At 40.1% G+C, this 25210-nt stretch overlaps 2 protein-coding genes and 1 long non-coding RNA gene across 7 annotated transcripts; 1 reads left to right on the top strand and 2 right to left on the bottom strand.

Moving 5' to 3' along the window:
• Positions 1 to 57: 57 nt before the first annotated feature.
• On the top strand, positions 58 to 24734 carry TRMT61B (tRNA methyltransferase 61B). Of its 5 annotated transcripts, none has more exons than XR_007202416.1 (7): positions 58 to 663; positions 752 to 854; positions 4513 to 4703; positions 5908 to 5999; positions 6400 to 6635; positions 7175 to 7304; positions 7493 to 7610. XR_007202416.1 is itself a non-coding variant. In XM_048297943.1 (7 exons), the coding sequence occupies exons 1-7, from the start codon at positions 124 to 126 to the stop codon at positions 7534 to 7536; spliced, it is 1287 nt and encodes a 428-aa protein (XP_048153900.1). In that variant the 5' UTR covers positions 58 to 123; the 3' UTR covers positions 7537 to 7610. The 5 variants fall into 5 exon arrangements, 3 of the variants coding, with proteins under 3 accessions (XP_048153900.1, XP_048153901.1, XP_048153899.1); XM_048297943.1 differs by having other exon boundaries at positions 7224 to 7304; XR_007202415.1 differs by having other exon boundaries at positions 6400 to 7304.
• On the bottom strand, positions 6458 to 13961 carry SPDYA (speedy/RINGO cell cycle regulator family member A). Its single transcript, XM_048297947.1, has 6 exons — positions 13700 to 13961; positions 12637 to 12695; positions 12292 to 12377; positions 10511 to 10682; positions 9270 to 9561; positions 6458 to 7887 (listed from the first exon to the last, which is right to left on the bottom strand). Exons 1-6 carry the CDS (start codon positions 13926 to 13928, stop codon positions 7799 to 7801), a joined length of 927 nt encoding a protein of 308 aa, XP_048153904.1. The 5' UTR covers positions 13929 to 13961; the 3' UTR covers positions 6458 to 7798.
• Positions 19617 to 24816, bottom strand: LOC125323201. Its single transcript, XR_007202417.1, has 3 exons — positions 24730 to 24816; positions 21841 to 22050; positions 19617 to 20927 (listed from the first exon to the last, which is right to left on the bottom strand). It is a non-coding gene; the product is annotated as an uncharacterized LOC125323201 (long non-coding RNA).
• Positions 24817 to 25210: the final 394 nt, after the last annotated feature.

The following is a 25210-nucleotide window of genomic DNA, read 5'->3' as shown; positions in this document are numbered from 1 at the left end:
GCCTGCGCCGCCCGCCCCGATGACGCCGTGCGGCGTCATCGGGGCGGGCGGCGCAGGCGCGCGGGGCGACCGTTGGAGCGCGCGAGCCGCGGCCCCTCCCCTCTTCGCGCCTCCGGCTGCTCCATGAGGGCCTGGCGCGCGCTGCGGCGGGCTGCCGCCTCCTCCTCTTCCTCTTCTTCCTCCTCCTCCTCCTCCTCTTCTTTTCCTGCCGACGAGAAGCCCCGGAGGCGGGCATGGGGGACATCGCTGTCGCCGCTGGAGCGGGTGAGGCGGCTGCTGCCGCCCGAAGAAGCGGCGGCGGTGGCGCGGTGCGCGGCAGCGCCGCCTCAGGCTCCCCCTGAGGAGGAGGAGGTGGAGGTGGCCGCCCCTCGTCAAGCGCTGGTTGAGGCGGTGTCTCCGCGTCCCGGCTCTTTCCGCGCCGGGGAGCTGGCGCTGGCGGAGGTGCGGAGGAAGCACAACACGACGCTGAAGCTGCTGTGCCGGCTGGCGGCGGAGGCGGTGCTGAGTAGCCCCGGCGGCGTCCTGCCCCACCGCGACATCATCGGGCAGCTGCCCGGGCAGGTGCTGCGCACGTCGGGTGGGACGCGGCTGCTGCTGAGGCGGCCCTCGCTGGAGGAGTACGTGCTGCTCATGCCTCGGGGACCCACCATCGCCTACCCCAAGGTACCGGCTGGTGACTGGGAGGTCGCTGGCTGAATCTCGCCTTTAATTTTTCGCGAGTAGTAACGTGCCGTGTTTTTCTCGCTCGCAGGACATAAGCGCTATATTAACGATGACGGATATCCACCCGGGAGACACCGTGTTGGAAACGGGCAGCGGGTCTGGTGCTATGAGCTTGTTTCTGTCAAGAGCAGGTGAGAACTTGGCTTCAGAAAACACAGAATTTATTTATTTCCTTATCACAGCTTGCTTTTTTTTTTTTTTTTTTTTTTTTGCTCAGATACTTACGGTTCTCGTAGTCCTTAGTACTCAGCTCATAAAAGCTTTGCTGCAGTTCACATGTTCATGTGTAGTTTGTTGACTTGAAGCAGAGTTATGTCAGCACAGGGACTGCAAACCACTTTGACTGTGCTTAGAGGGCCGTAGTGTAAATGGTTACCGAAGGCCCTGCAGAAAGCCGAGTTTCAGTCATCGTTATTGTTGGCTTTTGCTTAACCCTACTTGGCTCTCTGTCCAATCTCTTGCTTTTCTCGGTTTGTTTTTTCCTCATCTTGATGCGTCACATGAATAATCCAGTTGCTGGGTACCAGTGAAAATGCTTATGAGGATACACACTGTTGTTTATCATGTTACAGCCAGCCTCATTTGATCAAGGTCTCCATGCCCTGAAAGATAGAGAGCCTTTGCACTCAGCCATGTGAGTGAGAGTGAAACCACCCTTAAAACTCATCTTGTTTGTAGGCATCCAGTAAGTGGACCATACTTCAGAATAATCTGATTTATGGGCTCCTGGTAGAACAAATTCCTTAAGAAAAGGAAACAAACCTGTTACCATTGTTTGCAGTATTAAAGGACTTGGGAGGGTAAAGACAAGAACTTAATCACTGCTCATCTTGATTGATAGAGCAGAAAAGCACAAGTTGCATGTCCTGAAGACACATTCAAAGTCAGTGTTTGAGGGCATCCCACTGTCAGAGTAACTGTACCTGAGCTTCAGTGAAACTAGCATTTCTTTTTTTACTACATCCCAGTGATCATTAAGACCACATTGTAGACTATGCTGTCTCTAAAATGTTTACAGTTTGATCTGCCTTTGTGGATTTGCTCAGTACCCTCCAGCAATTCAAAACAGAGCATTTCTGCTCCCACTTACAGCCAGCCACGTGTCTGTGGGAGGTGATGTGAAGGAGCCAAACACAGCAAAGAAGCTGCTCTTTTTGTTCAAGACCACTGAATAGCCTTAGAACTAGTTCTTACTCTCCTGTGGAGCTGTGCTGGATACCTACTGTCCCTTGGCATGTGCTCTAGGGTAACAATACAAGGCTTTTTAGAAGTGTGAGTTTTCTGAGGAAATTCAGTATACAGCAAGTATGTTACCAGAGCCATTGATCCAACCATGCTCTGGGGTGCTAGATCCAACTGCTGAGGAACTAGGAATGGTACAAGATAGAGTGCTGAGATCTATCAGGAACTTAAAATTGGTGAGGGCGTGTAAGCAGCAGCAAGGGGAACCTGGAGGGTCCTTTTCCGGGATGAACAGAGCAGTTTGTTCTTCTTAGTCCTTGTTTTACCTGTAACCCACACCTGGCACACTGATCTGGTTGAAGATGCTTGTGTTTGATCAGCCATTAAACACTGCCCCAAGATCACTCAGCGCACCTGGTCTTGATATGTTGGGCCCAAGTTGCAAGGTCAGCCCTTGCACCTCTGCTCCCTCTCCCTCTTTCTGCCCCCTACTGCTATTCCTGGGTTTCTTCTGATCATCTTTCTGAAATAAACTACTTTTTGGGGTTTTTTAGTTCCATTGGGATTTGAAGCTAGCATGGGATTATCCTCAAAGCAACCATCGCTGCTGTAGGAGCTAGAAGCTGACGAAGCAGAAGATAAACATCAGCACTTCTCTTTCCATTTAGAGAAAGTAAGAGTCATTAGCTTTCCCCATCTTGCCCTACATGCAGACCCGAAACAAAGAGATAGAATGCCTGCTACTGGCTAAGGCAAAAGTTAGCTCTTGCTAAATGCAGCAACTGATTTTCCTGCCTTAGATATTCAGTCTACTGTGGCCATTTCATACAAGCACACCTGAACTTGCCAATTATTCCTCTCATTTTTCAGTCTTGTCCAACAGTTTTTTTCTAATCACTTTAATTTAGCTGTAAATGGGCCAAGTTGGCAAAATCATTGGCATTACCAGGCTTGTGTTAACCCTATCCATGGGAAGAATGCAGTTGTTGTGTGCCACATCAGTTCTGTTTTGAGGAGTGGGAAAAAGGTATGAAATTGCATTGCTGTTTTCAAATGTGTTGAATTTAAATCGGCACCAAATACAGACAGTTTTAGCCACAGCTGAACACACTTTGGTGCTGACACAGAAATGAATAGATTTGTTTTGATGTTTCCTAATGGTGGCTGCTTTTCCACCATTAAATATGCACCAGTGATACCCAACAAGGAAAACAGCTGCTACATGGGTAAATGCTGGAATTCAAGTCTAGTGGACACCTTACCAATGTCCACGGAGTTATTTAATTTCCAAAATTCTCATTGATTTAACAGATTTCATTCATGTCTTTTCTTAATTATTACTCATTTCATGTTTTCTTTTCCATTATTTCTTTAATCATTCCTAGAAACTACTGACATGCAACAGGATAAGGTTAAGAGAGTGGCATTTGCCATGCCTTTAAGATCTTTGAGAACTGGAAAATACAATGTAAGCAAACTTGACATACTGTAGCTTCACAGTAATGAAGTTTTGTCTAGATATTTCACCTTGTTCTTATTTTTAAAAAAAGCAGTTTCAAAAAGTAGGAATTACTTTGAATGAGTGGGGGTAAGACTGACCCCCTAGTGAGAAGAACTTTATTTTTCTGATGTGTCTAAACTGATAATCTGAAGTAATAAAGAGCTGGCACTGTGACTCTACAACTGTTTCAGGTGATCAAAGGCAACATGCTGAAACCTTCCCGTTCTTACAAGGTGTTTTTGGCCTTTGTCTGATCATCCCTTCTTTTATTCAGTTAGCTGAATGGATTTGCAGTGGGATCACATAGGTGAGGAAACGAGCCTGGTGACTTCAAACTGAAATGGCTTAGAAAGGCACAGAACCTGATCCAGGGAGCTGCTGCTTCCTGAAAGCTGCCTGCACCCATTCCAAATCAGCAAGGAGAGAAAAGTGAGCGGTGGGACAGGCTTGAGGAATTGGAGTAATACAAATATAGAATAATACAGCAGTGCACACCCTGCTGTCTGCCTGGACAGCCTAGAAATACTTCCTTTATGAGAAACGTTGTACACTGGTAAATTTCAGAATAGTAACTTCAGACTTAATAATTTATTACTGTTGCAGACAATAACAGGAAAATTACACAAACCTGTGCAAATCAAAGAGTACACCAGAAAACTTGTCTGTGGGGCTGACATCAGTGAGCAGGTCTGGGGGTTTTCTTAGCCTGTGAGCATTGGTGCAGCATTCTCATCTGGTACCTCTTGTTGCTCTAGCAGAAGGGTCTGGGGCCACAAATGCTCAACTTGTCTTTTGCTGCAGGAGCAACGTCAGGAGAACATCTCAGGAACAGTCTGTACTACTGTAACTACACTTTATTTCATCTGTGCGTTGATGGATTTCTGTCTGTGAAAGAACTAGCACGGCGCTTTTTCTGCATGTGTTTGTTTTAAACATAAAGAAAACATAGATTGTCACTGTTTCATATGTGATCATTTCCTTAAGTGGAGATGGAAAGGTGTACTTATGTTATAGACTATGCTTTTTGCTTTTTTGTTTGTTTGTGTTTCTCAAGTCTTTGTAACAAGTGTCAAGTGGTGAGTGGAGTGTCTTTTGTTTGTTTTCAGTTGGGCCCAAAGGTCGTGTTCTAAGTTATGAAATCAGAGATGATCATCATAGTTTAGCTAAGAAGAATTACAGGCACTGGCGTTCTGCATGGGAAATAGGACACATGGATGAGTGGCCAGATAACGTGGAGTTCATTCTTAAAGACATTTCAACAGCTGCTGCAGATATGAAATCTGTAACACTTGATGCAGTGAGTAAATCCAGACAATTCCCCTCTTTGACATGTGTCTTTTCTCCGTAAATGAAAACCTCTAGAGCTCATACTCACAACAGGATTCCCATATCTAGTGTAACATGAGAAATAACAATCAGGTCCTCCTCAGTGAAAGAAACATTGTAATTTTTTTGTCAGATACAAATATTTTCAAGGCTTCAGTTACAGGTTCTCAAATGAAAGAGTGATAAAGCCATACTATAGAAATATTACAATTAATCACTGCTGTCTTGTCAGCAAAGACCAACTCACTTTTTTGTATTTTTGAGAAACTGATATTTTTATAACTATGAGGTACATATTTCAAGCATGAAATTTCAGAAGACTACATAACCTTATTAAAAATGTAACTATGTGACCACATTGCTATCAGCTATATAGAATGCACAATGTAACTACACCATAATTTAAAGAATGCTATTGCTGGCTCTCCTGTCCTGCTTCTTTGTATCCAAATTTCCTAAAGGAAGACATGCTGGGGAAAATAGCTGGATGTCAACCACTCTTCCCTGTAAAGCAGACAAACTACTTAAAACTACTTAGTTACTAAATGCTTTAAACAAATAGCAATTTTTTAAATGCTGCAAGCGAAGAAATATAGTACATAGCACAAAAATACCCTTTCAAGAAACGTTTTAAGTAACAGTCCTGCAGGAAGGATCAGGTATTGCTTATCCCGTTTTTTTACAATCTGAATAGCTTCCTAGCAGAAGATGGATAAAGTGCCAAAGACAGAAGTTTTTTTTTTTATCTTGAAACAAACAGCAGGTTTGACATTGAGACCATAATATGCTCTTTTTATGTGTTTGAACAATCTTTTTTTCATATTTGAGAGATAGGTATTCAAGTGTGTTAGGAGACTACATTTACTAAAAGTTTTTATTACTGTTAGGATTATGGGATTTAATTACTAGGAGGTTTAACTTCCTAGTAACCTACCTAGTTGGTCAAATGCTACTTGCTGTTTTAATAGAAATTCATTTGGAAGTAGAGAGGACTTCATTTTGTGTAAGTGTGCACCTCAGGTTTTGAGAGGGAGTATATTAAACTGGTTGATGATTACATGCTGCTGTTGTATGCATCTCTTTTCCATAACCTTTATTTTCCCCCAAGCATTGTTGTATGTTACATTGATAGATGTACATATGTTTTCCCAGTAAACATTGTCTTTCTCTTGCAGGTAGTTCTGGATATGCTGAACCCTCAGTGTGCTCTGCCTGTTGTATACCCAAGCCTGAAGCACGGTGGGGTGTGTGCTGTGTACTTAGCAAAGTAAGTATTTACTTCTGGCACCTTTATTCAGGCATTACCTGGCCTTGGTACAAAACCAAGCATCTTCTGAAATACACATCCAGCATTAATGAAATGGTTAACAAAGTTGGGTTTTTTCCCCATGTAACTTTTTTTGAGGAGTCACACTCAGTATAAATTACACTTGGCCAAATCCTTTGGCATGTGCTTGGGGAATGTTCTCATTCCCAAAGTTTGCATTTCATGACATCCTCAAAGTAACTGCCCTGTTCTCCAATGCAATAGTCAGGTTGCTCCTTTACCCTAAAACTGAAGGACTTGCATAACCTCAAAGGTAAAGAATGTGCTAAAGTCAGTATAACTGAGACTGTGTGATTTGAGTCTTCAAAGTGCTCCTTTATCCTTTGCATTTCTTCAAAAGCATCACACAGGTTATTGACCTTTTAGACAGAATTCGGAGCTGCAAGCTTCCTTTCTTGTGTGAAAGGATAATTGAGGTAACTCACAGAAGCTGGTCAGTACTCCCTGCTAAAATCAAGCATTGCAAATCAAGCCAAATGGTGGAAACTCAAGAAAATATTGAAGAACCCCCTCAAAATGAGTATGAAGAAATCCATATTCAGGATCAAGCAGTTCTTAAAGAAAGCAAATACAATGGTAAGAACTTTACTGCTACTGAGATACCCTATTACTGCACTTTGATAATCTGGTATAGGAAGAGGCAGTATTTTTTCTTAGGTCAGCTGAGAATAGGCAAGGTTTTGGACAGCCCTAGACCTTGTCAGGTTTAAAAAAGACTATTAATTGTTATTTAAGTTTAAATATCTTATTAAAAATCTGGGCTAAATAGAGAATAAATTGCAATCTGCAATAAAGAATGACTGCCCTTCTACTACTGTTTTCAAATTTTTGGTTTTTAATAAAATTCAGTTCTTTATACTCATCCTATAGCTGCTTTTGAGTATGCTGATGGACTTAAGGATTCTTTAGGAGAAACGGTGCCAGCATGCTCTGTTTTAAAATTATGCTGTTCTGGCAAATCCAAAAATGATGCCATATATATATTTACAGTATAGATCTGTAAAATGCATACTAGAGCAAAGAGTTCTGAATATACTGATAGGTGACAACAAAAAAAAGAAAATATGTCAGAGAAAAATATTCCATGCACATTGTCAACTCTAGTCTCCATGTAGGTCTTAAAGTTGTGGGAACGAAGTAAAAAAAAAAATGTCCTTCTCACAGAATCACTTTGTGATGCTGCTGCAACAAACCACTCAGTACCTTACATTGCCCGACCATCCCACTGTCAGGAAGCTCATTCAGGTGAGACACTTGGAAAATGTTTATCTTGAATGTTTTGTGGTATTTTTATTTAAAAAAAATACTTGTTTTTTTTTTTTTTGTACTAGCATTTGATATGTTCCTATATCATGAAATCATAAAACTTATAATAATAAAATAATCCTTGTATATTGAAATGCTGAAGTAGTAACTTTTTGTTTTTTAATTAGCATTCCTTACCAAGCTGAGAAAGTTTCGACCACTGCTTTCTTGATGCTGCTGCCTCCCTAGCTGCTAATTTGAATATTGTATCAGAATAAAATAAAACATTACAAAGTAGATGCTACATTTTGCAAGTTGTGTAACTTTTAAGTAACGACTGCTCTGATATCTATCTCGCATCAAGTTTAAAACACCAATCATTACCCCACTATATAAAGGGAGAAATTTTAAGTGTATCATCACATCTGGTGGTGTGATGCAGCCCAGATTGTTCTGCAAGTCACAGTATCTGCTTCTGTCTTATCAGGTGTATTTCATTCTCCATTGCTTGTAAACCAATCCATGGATTTATCTTGGTTCAGGGTGCTACATGGTTGCCTTTTGCTGGACAGGCTCTGACAGTCTACCAGAAAAAATAAGGAAAAAAGTGTAGTAAGACCTTGCGGGATCAAAGGCTGCCCTTTGAAATGAGTACTTCGCTGGCTTCCAACTGGTTACTATAGGTTTCTTTAAGAACAATGTTCTTAAAGCATAACTTTACGAGATTCTGAAGTTCACTGAATGTCTTCAGTTGATAAAGCTGTGCTTATTTCAAGATCGAAATAGTTGACAGGCACAGCTTTGCTTCCCTTCCAGCACTCATGCTGCAAGTTGCCTGGTTATTTGTGAACTTTGCTTTATATCAAGTATTCTCAAACAGTTGGAGAAAACAGTTTTTTCTGACCCTTGTCAGAGACAAGAAGCAAGATCTCTCAAGTAAAAACAATTTTAAGTCATTTTGGGTCTTACCTGAGGAAGTGGTAATGTTTAACACATTAAATTTTTAAGTTAGGTGTTTACAAAACATGACTTGTTTTGTATCTCAGGAAATATTCAAATGCCAAATTTTTCAAAGTTGAGGGATCTCTTGAGAATCACAGTTGTATTAAAGCTGTCAAAAGCAGTAACAATCCTACTATAATAGTGAAAATTTGGATATTAATGAGAACATATGCAAAGAAAACATACAGAGCTATAACTACCCTTGTATTAAATAAGTATACTAGGAACTCTGCACTGGTTAAGTTCGTGAGAGTATCTTTGCAGAGCTGAGGCCTTATACAGATGCCCCAGGAAGTTTGCATCACAAGTGTGTTTCAATTTTAGTAATAAATTTAATAATGGTTTTGCCCCATAGCTGCTGTATGTAACAGAGGCCTCTAATACAAAGGCTGAGGATGCTATTTTGAGTAGTTTAATGGGCAAAGATACAATTATATAAACAATTTTCACATAAACTCTTGTTTTCTACTCGTATACCAGTATTACAACAGTTGTATATATTGTCAGCAAATGAGATACACTTAGAGGAAAATGGGAATTGTGATTTAACCTATGTCCAAACTCATACCACAGCTGAGCATCCTGCCATTTCTCAAAACATGCTTTCAGCAAGAGCACTTTAACTCACTTAACACACAGTGGTATTTTTATTGTTCCAGACAGGACTCTCAATTTCATTTATAATGCAAGAATAGCAATAAATGCCTAAATAGACTGGAATGTAACCCAAAATCTACTGTAGTAGATGAAGGTAATGTGAAGAGATTCAGTGTAAAGCAGTTGGTGCTTCCAGGAAGTCAAGAATACAGTATATGAAAATGAATCAATGAGAGTAAAAGCACAGTTCTGCCAAGGCAACTGCATGTGTCATAGGGAGGGACAGAGCAGTCCCTGCAGCACTTGTAGGGTGTATTTGCGCCATATATAAACTAATGGAAAATTATTTGCAATATTAAACCATACCTTGGGCTTTATAAGAAGGAGAGTCGATGAACATTTTTTCAGCTGAGAAGGTGTCCTTCGATTTCTGGGATGAATGTAATTCCATCATCTCCAAGGTGTCAGCAGATGAGGAGGAAGATGATAATCCGAGTCGTACAAATCTGCCTTTCTTACCACAGAGCAGGCAGTCGGTAGGAGTAGCACTGGGGCCTCGGGGCAGCTGGACTTCATCATCGTAATTCCTCAGAGCTCCGCTGTGGTGCACAGAGCGCTCTCGCTGCCATATGTAATGTGTGGGAGCAATAGCCATCACCTATGGGAACAGCCATGCAATCAGGAAGTGGAAGAATAATGAGAAAACTTACAGCTGAAAATAAGAGATCCAATTAGTGTATGGCAGGGAATTAATGTAGCTGAAATGGGCATCATCTCTTATCTGTCTCATACTATCCCACTACAAAGTTTGCTCCCTTTGGCAGGAGTAAGTAATCCTGGTACCAGTCAGGTGTGGAAACATCCCAGCTCACAGCCCTGTATGTTCACAAGAGTCATCACAAACACTAGCTTGTGCTTGGTATGTTGGACACAAGATAGTGTCTTCGGCCAGCTACTAAACATCAGCCAACAGTGTTCATCATCAGGGAAATAATGGGAGTGGGAAGTTGCATACCAGTGGGAAGCTGGGAGGGTATGCAAAGAAAAGCATCCTGTACTCGTCTTGTTCCTTGTGCTTTTCCCATAGCATCTAATCCCATCCCCAGAAATGGGCCTCTAGAGTAAAAGAGATTTTCTTTTCCACCATTTGGAAGTAAACATTATTTACTTAGAACATGACATGGGCTTTTCCAGATAGACATTTCACCTGAAAAGTGAGGAATGAGGAAAAATGAGGAATTTTTTCCTTATAAATTGTAAAGCATGCAAAATTATTTCTGAAGTGGATGAAGTGAAACAAATCAAAGTAGATTTTAAATAAAAAGTATTTGCATAAAGCAGATTCTAGCCAATAGAAACTTACTTTTAACAGTAGTGCAATATAAAATATTCTAGTTTACTTAAAAAACATTGTTTCAAACAATGTATTTTAAATGGAAAAGGAAGAAATATCATGGAGGATAAATGGACCATTACATTCTAGCAGCATCTTTTCTTTCCCATGGATTTTCTGTTTACTTTAGGGAAGAACTTGTACAGAGCTAAATTGCTAGCTGGTGTTAATTGTTGAGATTTCAGCATCTACAATATTAAATCTACCTCCCTACCTCTTCACAGCAGCGTCTGCTTACAATAGCCCTGTAGTCAATTCTACTCCATAGCTGATCTCTTAACTTTAAGAAATCAGGGAAGAGCTTTCTCCAGGCCTTGCCCAAAGCCCATGGGAAAATGTCATACTTTGCTTCTTCATTGTCTTCTTCAACTGTGTTTGCCAGATACCTTCAAATATATATATGTTTATGTTTGTAAATATTTTTAAATCTTAAACTACTATATTAGAATGATTTCTAATATAAAATAACAGACATAATGCAGTGGTTCTTTTTTCTAGTATTGTGAGGAAAAAACACTAACAAAATACAGCCTTCTCTCTGGAATACAGTATTTTCTTAATTAGTTCCATGTGCATCCTTTGGGTAAAAAAACCCAAGCTTTTATAAAAATTGCTTTACCCTAGAGTTTCCTAAATTGGTAGATAAGCAAGAACTAGCATATCCTGACATCTTGCTCCAAGCTGGCAAGAAACCTTAGAACTAAAATGAACAGTTTCTCATTGATTCTTTAAAACTATCCCATGAAATCTTAAACTTTACATTTTTTACTTTATGGATTTTAGCTATTCTTGGAAAATTACATTGCTCATATTAAATTAGGAGCAAACAACTAAATACAGGTCTACCTTCAGTTATAAGTGAAAACCTTAAATGACTTTTTTTAATGTCTCTATTCCTCCCTTCCTTCACTATCTATTACTTTTAGTTTTGGATTGTTTTCTCAGACAACAGGAAAATATTTACTTCCTCTGGATCCACCTGATACTAAACTCCTGACAATCACACTTGAAAAAATTAAGACTTTTAGTCTCCTCCCCAGTTTCCTCACTTTCTCCTGACCCCAGTATTCCCTCTAGTCCCAGTCTCACCAGACCCTTTGTCCCCTTTCACTGTTCTGGCCTGGCTTTTTCCCCTTCAGTGGAGTCAGAGGGCTCCCTCCTCCATGCTCTGTGGAGGTCACCCACAGTACCAGTGACAGCAGAAGGAACAGCCACTTTGCCCCTGCACTAGTGTGCAAATCAGAGCACCTGAAAAGTGATACTACCAAAAAATAGGACCGTAGCACCATAACACTGTGAAAGAAAATGCAGAACCCTCTGTAGGTATAGCCAAATACAGAGGGATTACGTAGGCCTGGTAAAGATGGATTACTGATTCCACTACTGTTTTAAAGTACAGGCATTTTACAACTGTTAAAAAAAGTTCTCAGAAATTCTCTAGCAATGTTTTTACAGTTGATTTAAATCATGTTGACAGAAACTTTAATAAAAAGATATTCCTGAGGTGCCTATCGTGCTTGAAATGTTTTGGTACAAATGACTTAAAGGCTGGCAAAGATATGAAATAGGGTCTGTAAGAGCACCTGTGAGCCACAGATGTGCTGCTATGTATTGTCCTGCATATATTTCTCATAATGCTTAAAAAGCTCCCAGATTGAGTTTGGTAGGCAGAATGCCACTCTGTGTATCACTACACCAATGCTAGCATCCCCTGTCTGCTGCTCAAGCTTGTTCCATCACAGGAAAAATGTTGAATCTGCATTATTTATTCATAGTATGTAGATTATCATAGAACCACAGAATGGTTTGGGTTGGAATGGACTTTAAAGACCACCTAGTTCCAGCCCCCCTGCCATCCCGAGGGATGCCATCCCCTAGATCAGGTTGTTTAGATACTACCTCAAGGAAGTCTCATCACATATCATAATTATCAGTGTCATAAAGAAATAATGCAAAGTTTATTCTAATAAAACCAGATAATTTTAAAGTACTTACAGAGCAACAAAGAAATTGATTCTGGTATGCTCACTTGGTGTGAAGTTAGCTCTCTTGAAATAAACGAAAGTCATTGCCAAGAGATACTGTTTTAAAATGTAAAATGAGGTATGAATGTGTTATTTAGGTATAGTATTTCCTAAATTGATTCACACATTTATCTGGCACCAAGATATTTTCATCATTTTTAACAATGAGGAAAGCATGAATTAAGTTTCTTGAAACTTCCATGTGAACCCATTAGAAAAAAAATTATGTTCTGTATTTGCATTAAAGTATCAAGTAATTAAAGGCAGATTTCTCACTCAGTGTATGTTGTATTAACTAAGAAGGAAATACACTTACCTTGTCAGCAATTTCACAGCAACAGTCCATCCAAAGGAAGTCTTGGATTAGATCGTCATCTGTAACAAGAGAAAGCTGTAGCATTTCAAACACCAAAACTGTTTATGTTAGAAGGTATTTACAAATAAATAACAGATGGTCTTTCATTAAACCAAATAAAAGAAAAGAAGCTAGAGCCACCAGTAGAGAACAGAGAAATTGAGGGCAGTAGGAGAGGTCAGTTGTGAAAAAAACTTATGTGGCAAAAGAAAAAAAAACTACCAGAAAGGCAAGGTGGGAAATCTGGTGACTGCATTTCATCCATTCTCAGTAACAGCAAGCAAAAGTGAAAAATATGTCACTATTTTTTTCTATTTGCATAATTTCTTCCCGCATTACATGCTTCCAAGTGATAGCACACCATTATTTCAGAGGAACTACAGACTGCTGAGATCCTGCACCTTGATTACCTGGCAGCCTTTATAGGGCAATACTTGCTTATTTTTGGTCAGTGCTTCACTGTCCATGACCATGTACCGTAACTACCACGAACTCTCTCTCATTCACTTCTGTATTTAAGGGTCAAATAAAAACCAGCTGTAATCTTCCACTATTACTTAACGTCTTTGCTAAAGCAAATAAATACAAAACTTTATATGAAAGACACACAAAGAGATGCTCCAACTCCTTAGATTATCTCCCATTCCACTTCTCCCCCCAGAAGTTTATTCCCACGGTAAGTAACATGTTAAAGAGACAAGGAGTCCTTTTTTTAAAGCCTCGTGTAAAACAAGATGCACATTGTTTTACAAGTATTTGTTGAAATATAAGAGAAAATAGGAAGAAAAATTATCATAAAAAGTAGCAAACCACCTTGGTTTCATTTGTAATTTAAAAAAGATACTTTTCATCAGTTTGGTAGCCCTTAACTTAAGCATTAAATATTTATATATGGAAATATAACAACAAAATGTTTTGATAAAGAATTGCCATTAGTTTCGATATAAAAAGCACTCTCAAAATTACTGAGCTTAGAAAACATTCTGTTTGGTCAATGCATTCATATCTCACATTATTAACGTACCAAATAATTTAAAGAAAGCTGTCATTTCCTGACGCTGAATAACTAGACATGGTCCCTTTGGACATTTATATTTCTGACTAGGAACCCCTTTCTCACAATTTTCTTGATGGTCTTTAAAAGCAGGTCTCTTTAGTCTAGTAAGTTTTTTTTGCTGATGTGATCTGGATGCACTCGATTTTACATGAACAGTGACAGTGGGAGGTGTCTGACACACCAGATTGTGTTTCATTTCGTTAAGCAAAGGTTCCTGTTAAAAAAATAAGAAGAAATTAACTACAAAAATGGTCAGTTTGAGCACTAGTACATTTCTTTTGTTCACATGAAACGTTTCAGTACAGTTTGTACGTCAGGCGATGGAAAATTAATTTTATCAGTACTGATTATCTTAAGTCTTGTGCCCTAAGACAGCCACGTAGAGTTCTTTGATTTAGTTCTAATTTTATAAAGCTTTTCTTTTTTCCGTAGTAGAAGGAGCCTTCAATTTTTCTTTTTCCGGTCAACTTTGGAAAATGGGAAAAGAGCCTTTCCAGAAAAGGTTGCTGTTTGTCAGGTCCTTGTAGCTCCACACATTTAGATCTACCAAAAAACTTCCCCTCCAATTTGTGATTGCGTCTTTTTTTAAAAGGAATATTAATGCAATTAACGCAGCGGAACTGTGATTGAACCACGTAACATTAAAATCAAGTCTTGAGCTCCTAATTGCCATTGGGAATTAAACTTATCCCTCAAGTTGGACATACCCTGAAGGCACAACCAAGAAAACATACCTGTGGTGTTTGTAACCGCAAAATTTAAGGGGGTGCCAAATGGAGAGTGAGGAAGGGTATTTTTTGGCGGGATTAAATGTATTTACGTCTTCAGTAGGTCTCTCCGCAGGGGGCTGTTTGAGGCTGGCTCACAGCAGCCTATCTGGCTCCCCAGCTCTTAGGTGGCTGCCGCACAAACACGAAAGGCCCCTCAGGCGTGGCTGTAATTTTGGCTCCCTGCGGCAAAGCCCAAAGCCGCCCGTGCCCGCCCCTTCCCGCCTCCCTCAGCGGCCTCCCCCTCACGCCTCCACACGTCGAGTGGCGTCTCTCGCAGCCAATCGGCGTGCGCGGCGCAGCCGCCCCAGCCAATCGGGCGGCGGGGAGCGCTCTGCTCCCGCCCCTTCGTTGCCGCCCAGGGCCCGGTAGCCAATGGGAGCGGGGCGCGGGGGGCCCCGGGCATGGCGGCCTCGCCGCTCTTGCCCTGACGAGCCCGTCTCAAGCCTGCCTTGGGTCTCTCGGCTGCCCAACAGCATTACAAAACCTTGCTTCCTTCCTTCCTTGGCTTTTTACAAGAGGATGTAGTGACAGGATAAGGGGGAAGGGATCCAACTTAAGAATAGGCTTAGGTTAGATATTAGGCAGAAATTCTTCACTGTGAGGGTGCTGAGGCACTGGCACTGGTCGCCCAGAGAAGTTGTGGATGCCCCATCCCTGGAAGTGTTCAAGGCCAGGTTGGATGGGGCTCTGAGCAACCTGGTCTAGTGGGAGGTGTCCCTCCCTGCCCATGGCCGGGGTTGGAACGAGATGATCTTTAAGGTCCCTTCAAACCCAAACCATTCTATGATTCTATGATTAAAACATCTCCCCAGGATGATAAACATCTCCCCAGGAGACATAGGACGAAGGAGAAGGGATACCTGACTCTAAAAATCATTAAACACAGAGGTGCAGGATACCCTGCCGCTACCTTTCCACAGAGGCAATTAATGCAGGTAGTAGTATGCAATTAGTCTAAGGCAGTCTATTGAAATGTAATAACAAGAATGAAAAAAAAATCCCTTTGCCAATAAGATTCAGTGTGAAATCTTACTGTTGCCTTTTCTTATAAGAAAAGCTCTTTATAAGAGCTAAAGGTTTACCCTAGGAAGATGGCAAGACATACATTCATTTTCATTGTTTCCCCCTGTGCAGGTCAATTAAAGTGTAACTGGCCTCATTTGTTATGGTAATGAGAATTTACACCTTCCTCATCTTTTATTAATAATTTGCTAGATTATTTAGGTGCTCTGAGTCAGTGGGCATATTCAGGGAAATATCATGCCAAGTTTCTGATCAGGAAGAGATAAAAACATACCAAGTGGTGAACGTATCAACTAACAACATCTCTATATGGAACAGGCTGAAATCAGAAAACTTGGCAGCAGGGTGGAGATAATACCAAATACACCAGCAGGGCAAAAGTCTGTTTCTTTGAGGTTCTCTCTTCTTGGACACATATTCACAGTGAGTTACCCTGCATTAATTGTTCTCTTTTTTTGTGTATTACTTTTCATCTGAAGAATTCAAAGCACTCATCATTACTACTGCTCATTTGATAACTGTGAAAAACAGAGGAAGGGCAGGTTACAGAAACTTCCACATAACCATCTAAATCTTTAAGACCAGGAAAAAAATTTCTTTTTTTTTCCCTATTGCAAAACATGAAGCTGCAATAATTGTGACATGCGTGCTTCCTTATTCTTTACACTTTTACATCAATAAAAAGTGACTTACAATGTCGATCGTTACCCACACAGAGCTTCCTGTAGGTCTCCCCCTTCTAAAATCATTTTTGGGCTGGTGTTTCTACAACGAAGTATTAAAAGAATTTTTTTTTTCACTCAAAAATCTGTCACAATCAAGTTATTGAACAGGTATTGTGACTCTTCCCCCAGTGTACTGTCCCCAACCTGCCAGGACTCAGGTCTCTGCCCTGATTCAGACCTATTGCATAACATTGGATAAGACTCTTGAGGAAACTGAACTTGTGAGAAAGCTGTGAGGATGTCTGGAACTCTACCTTTCTTTCCTTGCAGCTCTCTGCAGCCTGAGGTAGGATTGAGATGGGGATGACTCAAGGATTCAACTTAGAAACATTATGGAAAAACATCAACATGGAAAGGCTGATGCCTGAACCCAGTGACAATAAGGAAACAGAACTTTACCTGACTCTAAGCCCTCTCCATGAGATAGTGGAATTAACTGGTTCTTTGCTTTTTATTAACTACAATTTTCAGAAGGTTGTTGAACAATTCATCCAAGAATATCAGGAAGAATGTAGCTTTTGGACTTCCAAGTCGCTCGCTGGACATCAGGGAGCGCTGTTTCACCACCAGCAGTTTGAACCGAGACAATGCAGCATTTGTCCAGCATAACACACGGGGTTTCACGTTGTACCTCTTTCCTAACCCTTCCTGTAGGTGGACATTAAATCGGTTTAGCCATTATTCATCTTTTTAGGTAATCACAGTCCGAAATTACATTTTTAATGTACAAATTTATACATCATTTTTGGTTTTATTTTTGTATAAATATGTGTATATAGTTTTTATTTTTATATAAGATTTATATGTATAAAATTATTAAGACCTGGGCTTGAAAGACCCGGGATTCTTACAAAATCTTATTTCTGGGAAAAAAAAAAAAAGAATTCCATATATGCACTGGAACTCCATTATATGAGATATGTAGTTATATAACTATCCAGAATTTGGTCCCAAAAGGCCGCTGTAGAGCAGTTTATTTCCTTTAAATGGAAAAAGGACTTAAATTTTTTCAGTGAATGAGTTGTTTACAGATAGATTAAGAAGCATCACTGAAGAAAAGCACAGGGATAATATTTTAATAAATTACATTTAGGATATATGTACTTTTTTTTCAGATTTTGATATTTTTGAGATGCCTTTGGCCTTTGATAGCCTTCCCAGTGAACTTTTTTTTCGCCTAAGAAAGATAAAATACCATAGGCAAAACACCTGGTATTTCTTTTCAAACAAAGTCATAAGAACCACCATTGATTCTTTTAAATACAGATCATTAACCACAATAAAATATGTATTTTTCAATTCTCCTACTTCCTGCAGAGCGTGAAATAGGAAAAAAGTCTCTCTTCTCTGTAGACATGACTGCTGACCCTGCTGGGGAAACCTGGCTTCTTGATCAAATACATTCTAAATTAAATGCTCATGGATTGAGAGCTCCATTCCTAAAGACCCATAGCGAAACTGAAACAAGCATCTAAAAAGCCAACTTTGGACGTGAGGTTAATTCTTTCAGAGTAAAGGGTGTAGCAAGTCACAGGAGTAAATTAAAGTCAAAGAGGAACAGATGAACCACCTGAATCCAGGTTTTTATATGTGGTTGCACCGGAAACCTGTTTTATATGTGGGAAGAGAGAGTAAGAATTTAGATGAGTTGTGTGAAATAAATTATTAGGGCATCATGGTGCCTGGACTAGGACTAAGCATAACACACTGAAGATCTGGCTTACCAGTTTGCTGCTGGGGGTAGTAAGCAAGGATACTGGAAAGGTACCTTGCAGTTAAATCCTTGCTTTTGACAAATGTTACAGTATGATTAAAATTAAAAATGGTTCAGTGCCACTTAAGTGTATGTCGCTGATGGATGAATGGGCAGGAAAATTGTTTCCAGTTCTGTTTACTTGAAAAGAACGTCTGAGCACACTGCAGTGTTTTCTAATAAGTCCCAAAACAGCTGTAGTTGTTCACAGGTGCTGAGAAATTCAGGAGCTAGAAGGAAAAAATTATTTGGAAATTATGCAGTGTACAAGAAGTGTAGCAACTAGACTAATAGAGCAACCAGTAATCGAAAGTGGAGGCCACCAGCAAACACAGTGCATGTTTAAACATGCTTCTCCTGCATACTTTGAAACAGCCAAGCACTCTGCAGCAACAAATCTCCATAAAGGGCCTGGGACATAAGTTTGAACTTGTTCATTCCTACTGCAAATAGACTGATATATCCTGTATGAACTCAACTAATTCAAAGCAGACTGGGGAGCTTTTAAGACTGATTTTTAAGGATTGGCACCTGTGTGCTGGTTGTAAATTAAACAAAGGAGTCTTGCCTGAAGAGTTCCAAGTTCTCTGTAAAAATAAATAGATGAGATAGACTACATTAGGTCTTCACCATCATGTCACAAAAGATGAATAATATCTCTCAACATCAGTAACTCAAAACTAGCCCTGTGTATTTTACATTAAAGGGAAAGGAGATGATCTGCACTGTTTTCCTTTAAGTGTTTTTTGAACCTTCTGACGTCATCCACCATATTCTAACTTTTTTTTGGCCACTGAAGATTGCATTTTGGATTTGCAAGTATTTAATAACCATGGCTATTTGTTACCCAGTTGTGCCCACGCTGTTTCTTCATGCTGAATTGTGCAAAGAGCCCTAATAAACAGGACTCCTCTCTACCTCCACGGCCCTGGAGCCATTTGTTCCAGATGACAAGAGCACCAGGCTTCCTGAGAGGCAGGTGCAGGAACAAGGAGGAGGTGTGCAACCGTGCCCAGGGCGCTGCCCATGTCCTGTGCATGCGCAGAGAGACTGGATTGCCTACATTCACACGGGGAAATGGGAACTTTCCACCTTTTCATTTTCTCCTCTTTCCTCTCAGAAACATCTAACAAACCCCAGACTTAGAAAATCTTCCAGGTGAAAATGCAGCTGAACAACAAAGTTTCAAGAGTTTGACTTAAGAAATCATTTTTATGAAATGGCATTAGCTAAAATGTGTTTTGTTCCATCTGGCATATAACACAAATGCTTTGCCTCACTGATGTAATGTATACATACACATTACTACACTAAACTACAAAACATCTAAGGAACCTATTATCCAGGAAATATATCTTATGTTATTATCTATGGACATCAAAAGTAGAAAAACATTGGTGCTTTCAAAATAACATCCTAATTCTTTTCCTGAAGGCAAGCTTCCGGAATAATAGCTGTTTGAGTGGCTAAAGAATAGGTGGGAGCCTTCAAACTTTTAGCTAGCTGGCTTATGATTCTATAACAGGGAAAAATGTGTAAATTTTACCAAAACTTTCTCATCTTTGTTTTCCAGTTCCAAAGTTTACTGGTCATATAATTCAGATCACAAACTCTTTCAAACACAGAGTCTATTTATTCTCTGTTTTTATACGATTGAACACAACTGAATCTTTGTCCATGACCACAGCCCCTATAATATGAAACAATAGTGGTAATTAAGACAGGACAGTTTTTCTGTTGTCAAGAGCTGTATTTGCATGGTATGGCATTCAAAAGACTCACCTCATGAAAGGATTAATCAAAAGTAGTGTAGCTGTAATTTCTGAAGCAAGAGGAAATTGTTTTCATATGCAAATAATTTGGCTCCCATGCTTTCATACTGCTAAGAAAGGAGCAGTGTCAAGTTCAGTAGTGGGAAGGCAGAACTTCAAGGACAGCCCTTGAGAGACTAAAACCAGACAAGTTCAAATATGACCTGGAAAAAATCCAGGATTTACTTTTTTTAACTTGCATCCAATGGTCCAGGCTCCACACAGTTAAATTAGAATTGCCACAGTTTGTTAAACATTGAATGCCCCTCCCAAGAAGCAATGGGGTCTATAATTACACCACAACAGGTCAAAAAACTTTCTTGTTTCTCCAAGTTCAGTAATCACAAGCTGTAAAAGTTCTCTCACCCAGAGGTTGTAGCAATAAAATGACTAGTACAAGGGCTGTAAATTAAAGTGCAAAGAGAAACAGATGAACTTTGGTAACAGCTATTGCTAACTGAAAAAATAAGGGAAACTCATGAACTGTGAAAATAGTCACAACACAAAAGCAATTTATTTCAGCAAGGGACAAAGAAAGCAAAACGCTGATGGCACGCCCACCTCTTTTAACCCCACTCCCTGCTGTCCGTTGTGTCGGTGTTTGTGGGATGAGATTTTTCTGCCCAGCTCATGGGTGTATTTATTCACCTTTGCTTGGGGTATGACTACGCACACAAATTAGAGTGAGGCAAGAGTAGGTGGGGATTTACAGCATGTTAACTGCTCCCTGGAAACTGCCTGTGTGCAGGCTGTTGACCCTGTTTTCGTTGAGGAATACCTGGCTTCTGCTCGCTACCAGGTACAGCCGTGTCCGTGGGTGTTACTGGGGGTTACCTGACAAACTGTAAATCCACACCCTCACTAGGCCCCCAAGCAACCTGTACAAGTCCAGCACAAGCAAATTCAACGGCAGGTTTTATGACAGAAGTACTCAATGTGCCTTCTGATAACACCACACTGAGAGACAGGACAACCATCTGCTTCAGTTCTGCCTACAGCCCAGAGATGTTGTCACGCGATAAAGCATGTTAAAAACTACTTAGGACTCTCTCAAACAGTTTCCAACAAGTGTTTTGACGAAGTTCCATCTGTATCTTCTTTCACAGAGAATGGCTAAAAGAGGGAAAAAAATAAAGTATCTTAGATGCCAAAACTGAAACAATTTAAATGTAAACAGTTTCTTTTACTACAGCTTGTGATCTCGTGTTTTCCTCTGAGCCCTTTCCAAACCCTAGAAACCTGAGGGATTGGGCACAGTATGAAATTAGGTTTGCCTTGCTGCTGTGCAGTAGTCTGGATGAGGAGTTATTACGGTTTTTACATCTAATGCTATTTATTTTAAGCAGTGTTGAATGCTGACAATAGATGGATGTTCTAAAAATGCTGTCAGTATTAGAGCCATGGAAATGCATTTTCAGGTACATAAAGATGAGGGTGACAAACCTGTTACTGGCCCCACCCTCTGGAGTTAAGACTAAGCCCTGGCAGAGAGGTGAGGATGCCACAACATATCAGACAGGTTGGTTTCTATAATCCTCAGAGACACAAATAGAACATACATTGATTGCATGAGCATTTCTCTCCCGTGGCTACACCCTGTCTAGTTTTATGAATCTCTGAACCAACAGCCCTGTACCTCTTAGCAGCTACTCTTACTTTCAAAGTAAGCTGATAGAGACCCAAGCTGTGGGCTTCTGAAGCTTTATGAAAGTTGCCACTGCCTCTGAACTAATTTCCATCCTCAGTGTGCATAACAGACAAGCACTGTGTTATTATTAAAAAAAAAAAAAAAAAAAAAAAAAGACATGATCTAGAAACAGGCGAAAAAGACCCAAACATGTAAAATAGCCTTTTTGGGGGGTTTTTTACAGTGTTTCGAAGCAGTTAGACAGCCTAGCAGAAAGACGTGAATGCTTGTTTATTTTCTTATTGGCTCTATGCTTGACCACCTCCATATGGCCAAAACTTTTAAGTTGTCCAGGACTCCAAATGTTCTCATTATTCAAATCAGTGTAACAAGACTTACCTGTTTTCTCGTGGTTTTCAAACAGGCAGGAAAAATCAAAGATACAGAAGCACCAGTTCTATTACAGTCCTTTGAGCAGCAGCATAGGTCGATTTGTGACAACATGGAATCTTCAGAAACACATCATGGACAAGGTACTGTACATAATTCCTCAATATTGTCCTCTTCCTACAGTTTTTTCAAGGTTTCATTCTATGCAGATGATGAAGTCTGACAAAAAAGTTGAATACAAACATTCTGAAGCTGTCCTAATACAAAGTTCCTGAGCAAGTCTATAATGATATATATAGCAATGTCTGCTGTCCAAAATACCTGTTGGCACTTTTGAGCATCAGTGTTTCTGGTTGTTTCTATCTTTGTCAGCCATAACCAGTTAAAAGCCATCATGAATTTTCAAAAGTTGTTAATTTTGTTGGAAAAAGATTAATAAGACTATGTTTCACGATTTGGTATCATACATGACCTATTTTCTAGGGATGAGACTTTGGTTATCTTCAGGAGGGTACACCCAAAACCAATCAGGTTTGCAGCCTCTGAAGAATCTGTTAGACCGAGATTGCCAAATACCCCAGTGGCATTGATCACGCTCTCTCCACTCATCTCTCTGATCTGCTGACCACAGTGCATGTCACAGCCCCACCTTGCATCGTTTCCTGATACTTCAGGAGTGACTCATACATCCTCGCGACTTTCTCTGAAAGCAGATTCTGTCCCTTTTCTGTGCCTGGGGAGTTTCACAAAACCCACTTACCTAATTTCTAGGGAACACCTGGAAGTGACCTTACATCATATCCTGGTATCACACTAATTCTTACTGACTTCACGAAGAGCTGGATTTATCTCCTTGGATCTGATTCACAGTTCACTCAAGTCAATAGAAAAATCTCCCACTGAAGTCAATGGCTCTTGAGTATTTTAGTGAACTAATACTTTATTCTCCAAACAGATCTGGATCAAATGTAAATTAGGGAGCAAAAGTTGAAAAATACAGATCACATGAGTTTTCCTAAGGTAAGTTTACATACTTCGTGTATGTAGAGTTTGGTGACCAACACTTTTTGCTATATAGTAGAGCCAGTAATGTGCTCGTAGCATTGAAATTACAATTTATCTGAGCTGTAATTATGCTTTAATAAGAGTAAACCACAACTAGCCTACACTGCACTGCCTAATCAGCAGTCAGCTATTTGATAAGAGGAGGTATCTCCAACAGTTGATAAAATTATCCTGTTTATAACCAATATGCAAGGCCTTACCTTTAGAGCTGTGTGCTGAGGAAAGTTTATATAGAATAGCCATTGAATATGGTCTCGTATTTCGGTACAAAGAGGTACAAGCACCACAAAAGGTACAAAAAAGACACTGCCTCCCAACCCCCCAGACACCAAGGCACCTGTGTAATAAACTTCAACAGTCAGGCTCTTGTATCTGTTTAGTCTCATGTCTGCTTCACTGGCTTTGATTGTACCGAGAAGCTGCCCTCAAAATAACCGGGAAAGAGGGTAAGTTTAACACTGCTGTGAATGGTCCTCATTTCCATTGCCTTGCTGGTGAATGGGATCATGTAGAGCAACTCTCCTTCAAAAGTACTGAGCAATGTTTAAACAATAATTTCTTCACATTTGGAAATCTAGTGAGACCACAGGTAGTGAGGTCCTTATTCGTTCCTGCAAACTGGAGGCAAATTAAATGCTAGACTACAAAAAGCAGCATGATGCACCTACATTTTCAGCAGAGTTACCTTATCACTTTCTGCTGGTGCTAACTCACATTTCACAATGTGCCACAACACAACAGTGCCAAAACACACTGTGAGAGGCTCTAGGCCACACAAATACCCTAAAACCATTCAGCCCCTAGATACTAAAGGTTATGTCTATTTTTTGACAACAAAGATACCTATGTGGTATTTGAAGGTGGTTGTAGAAGCAGGGCTACTTTCAGTATTAGCCTCTCCAACATTTCAAGACTGCTTGGATTTGTAAAACTAGGCACAGAGTTTTACCTATACAAAACAAGGATCAGGAGAAGAAAGAGGACTACGTGTACCAAGCCTGTTCTGTTTTTCTACATTTATGTATTAAAAAAATAAATAAAATAAAGGCAAAAGTCCATCATAAAATTTATTAGTCCTTATTATCAAGGCTCACATAGGTCAGCTTAGCAATTTGATAATGACAAGATAGCTCTTCTCATTTTGAACAAACCTGTACATTAATATGAAATAAGAGGCTTATAGTAAGGCAGGCATTTCTGGCTTATAATCCTACTCATCTTTCTGGATAATGCCATCACGTGACGAAAGAGAGGCGAGAAGTCCGTATTTGAGACTTTAGTCTTCCCAAGTTTTCATATTGCTAGGTCAAGTTTTCATTTTGAATCTTTGACAAGTGTATCAGAAGAATACACTTATCAATCAGAAACCATTCAAAACCACAAGAAGAATCAAGATAAATGCTGCAAAACTCTGATTCAGGCTGTACCAAGAGCAAATCCAAAGAGCTGTCCCTTTAACTAGGACCCATCTGAGACAGCAGCAGGGCACTGGAGACAAAAACAACATACAAAACCAGGTACAACACAAACACAGCTGTGCACAGAGACAAAACCACTAAGGTAGTTCACCAGCACTTTTGCTTCGATCATGAAAAGTTTTCAAACAGTTTCACTTACTGAGGTCTGCATGTGCAGAAGCAGAAACATGTTTTTGTTGTACAGTGAACTGGTGAGAGGAAGCTTCAAGTCTTTGAGCAGAATGTCATTCTGGTTTTATCCTGTACTAAAATAACTTGTTTTTCTAGGGTGCTAGTATCTTTAGAAAGATCTATGCATATTTTTTAACTGAATAAATAAATTCAAGGTTCATAAAGCATTTCCAGTGTACCATACCTATCTTTTGTCTTCCATTTTGGCATTGCTTTCACACTTTGGAAAGCCATCTTAAAGCCTGCAGCCAGCTTTCCCGTGTTTCCTCCTCGGCAACCTGGCAGGGCTCTGGCACTACCTCCCATTTTGTAGGATCCCACAAAGCTGCGCTGCTCAGAGACAAAGCACTCAGGACTACTTTTTCCTGAGCGAGGAAATGAGGATGCTGCAGCACCACGAGCGAATCTTCAGAGCAACCTTGAGGTAGAGATCTCTACTACGTATTCTAGAAAGGAACCAAAACCGAAAATAAAACACATAGCCAATAGAGATCCTTACAAAAGGGTTCATTCTATACAGATAAGCGTTCTGGTTTTTAATTTACTGAGGAATTATCAAAATTAGCTCACACGGCACCACTGGATACAAACAAAGCTCACTATAAAGTGCGAGTATTCCCTGCTTGCTCTCAGCTCGCCGAGAGGGGAGTGGAAACACCCTCCCA

Source organism: Corvus hawaiiensis, chromosome 3, assembly GCF_020740725.1.
Source record: "Corvus hawaiiensis isolate bCorHaw1 chromosome 3, bCorHaw1.pri.cur, whole genome shotgun sequence".
NCBI lineage: Eukaryota > Metazoa > Chordata > Aves > Passeriformes > Corvidae > Corvus > Corvus hawaiiensis.
This window is presented reverse-complemented; position numbering and strand designations above follow the sequence as displayed.

Coding starts and splice junctions, on each gene's coding strand:
- TRMT61B (XM_048297942.1), top strand. CDS start 124: ATGAGGGCCTGGCGCGCGCTGCGGCGGGCTGCCGCCTCCTCCTCTTCC. Junction 664..751: donor CCACCATCGCCTACCCCAAG/GTACCGGCTGGT, acceptor TCTCGCTCGCAG/GACATAAGCGCTATATTAAC. Junction 6,000..6,399: donor TGTGCTGTGTACTTAGCAAA/GTAAGTATTTAC, acceptor TTTCTTCAAAAG/CATCACACAGGTTATTGACC.
- SPDYA (XM_048297947.1), bottom strand. CDS start 13,928: ATGAAACACAATCTGGTGTGTCAGACACCTCCCACTGTCACTGTTCAT. Junction 10,683..12,291: donor ATCAATTTCTTTGTTGCTCT/GTAAGTACTTTA, acceptor ATATATTTGAAG/GTATCTGGCAAACACAGTTG. Junction 9,562..10,510: donor GCAGACGCTGCTGTGAAGAG/GTAGGGAGGTAG, acceptor CTGTTCCCATAG/GTGATGGCTATTGCTCCCAC.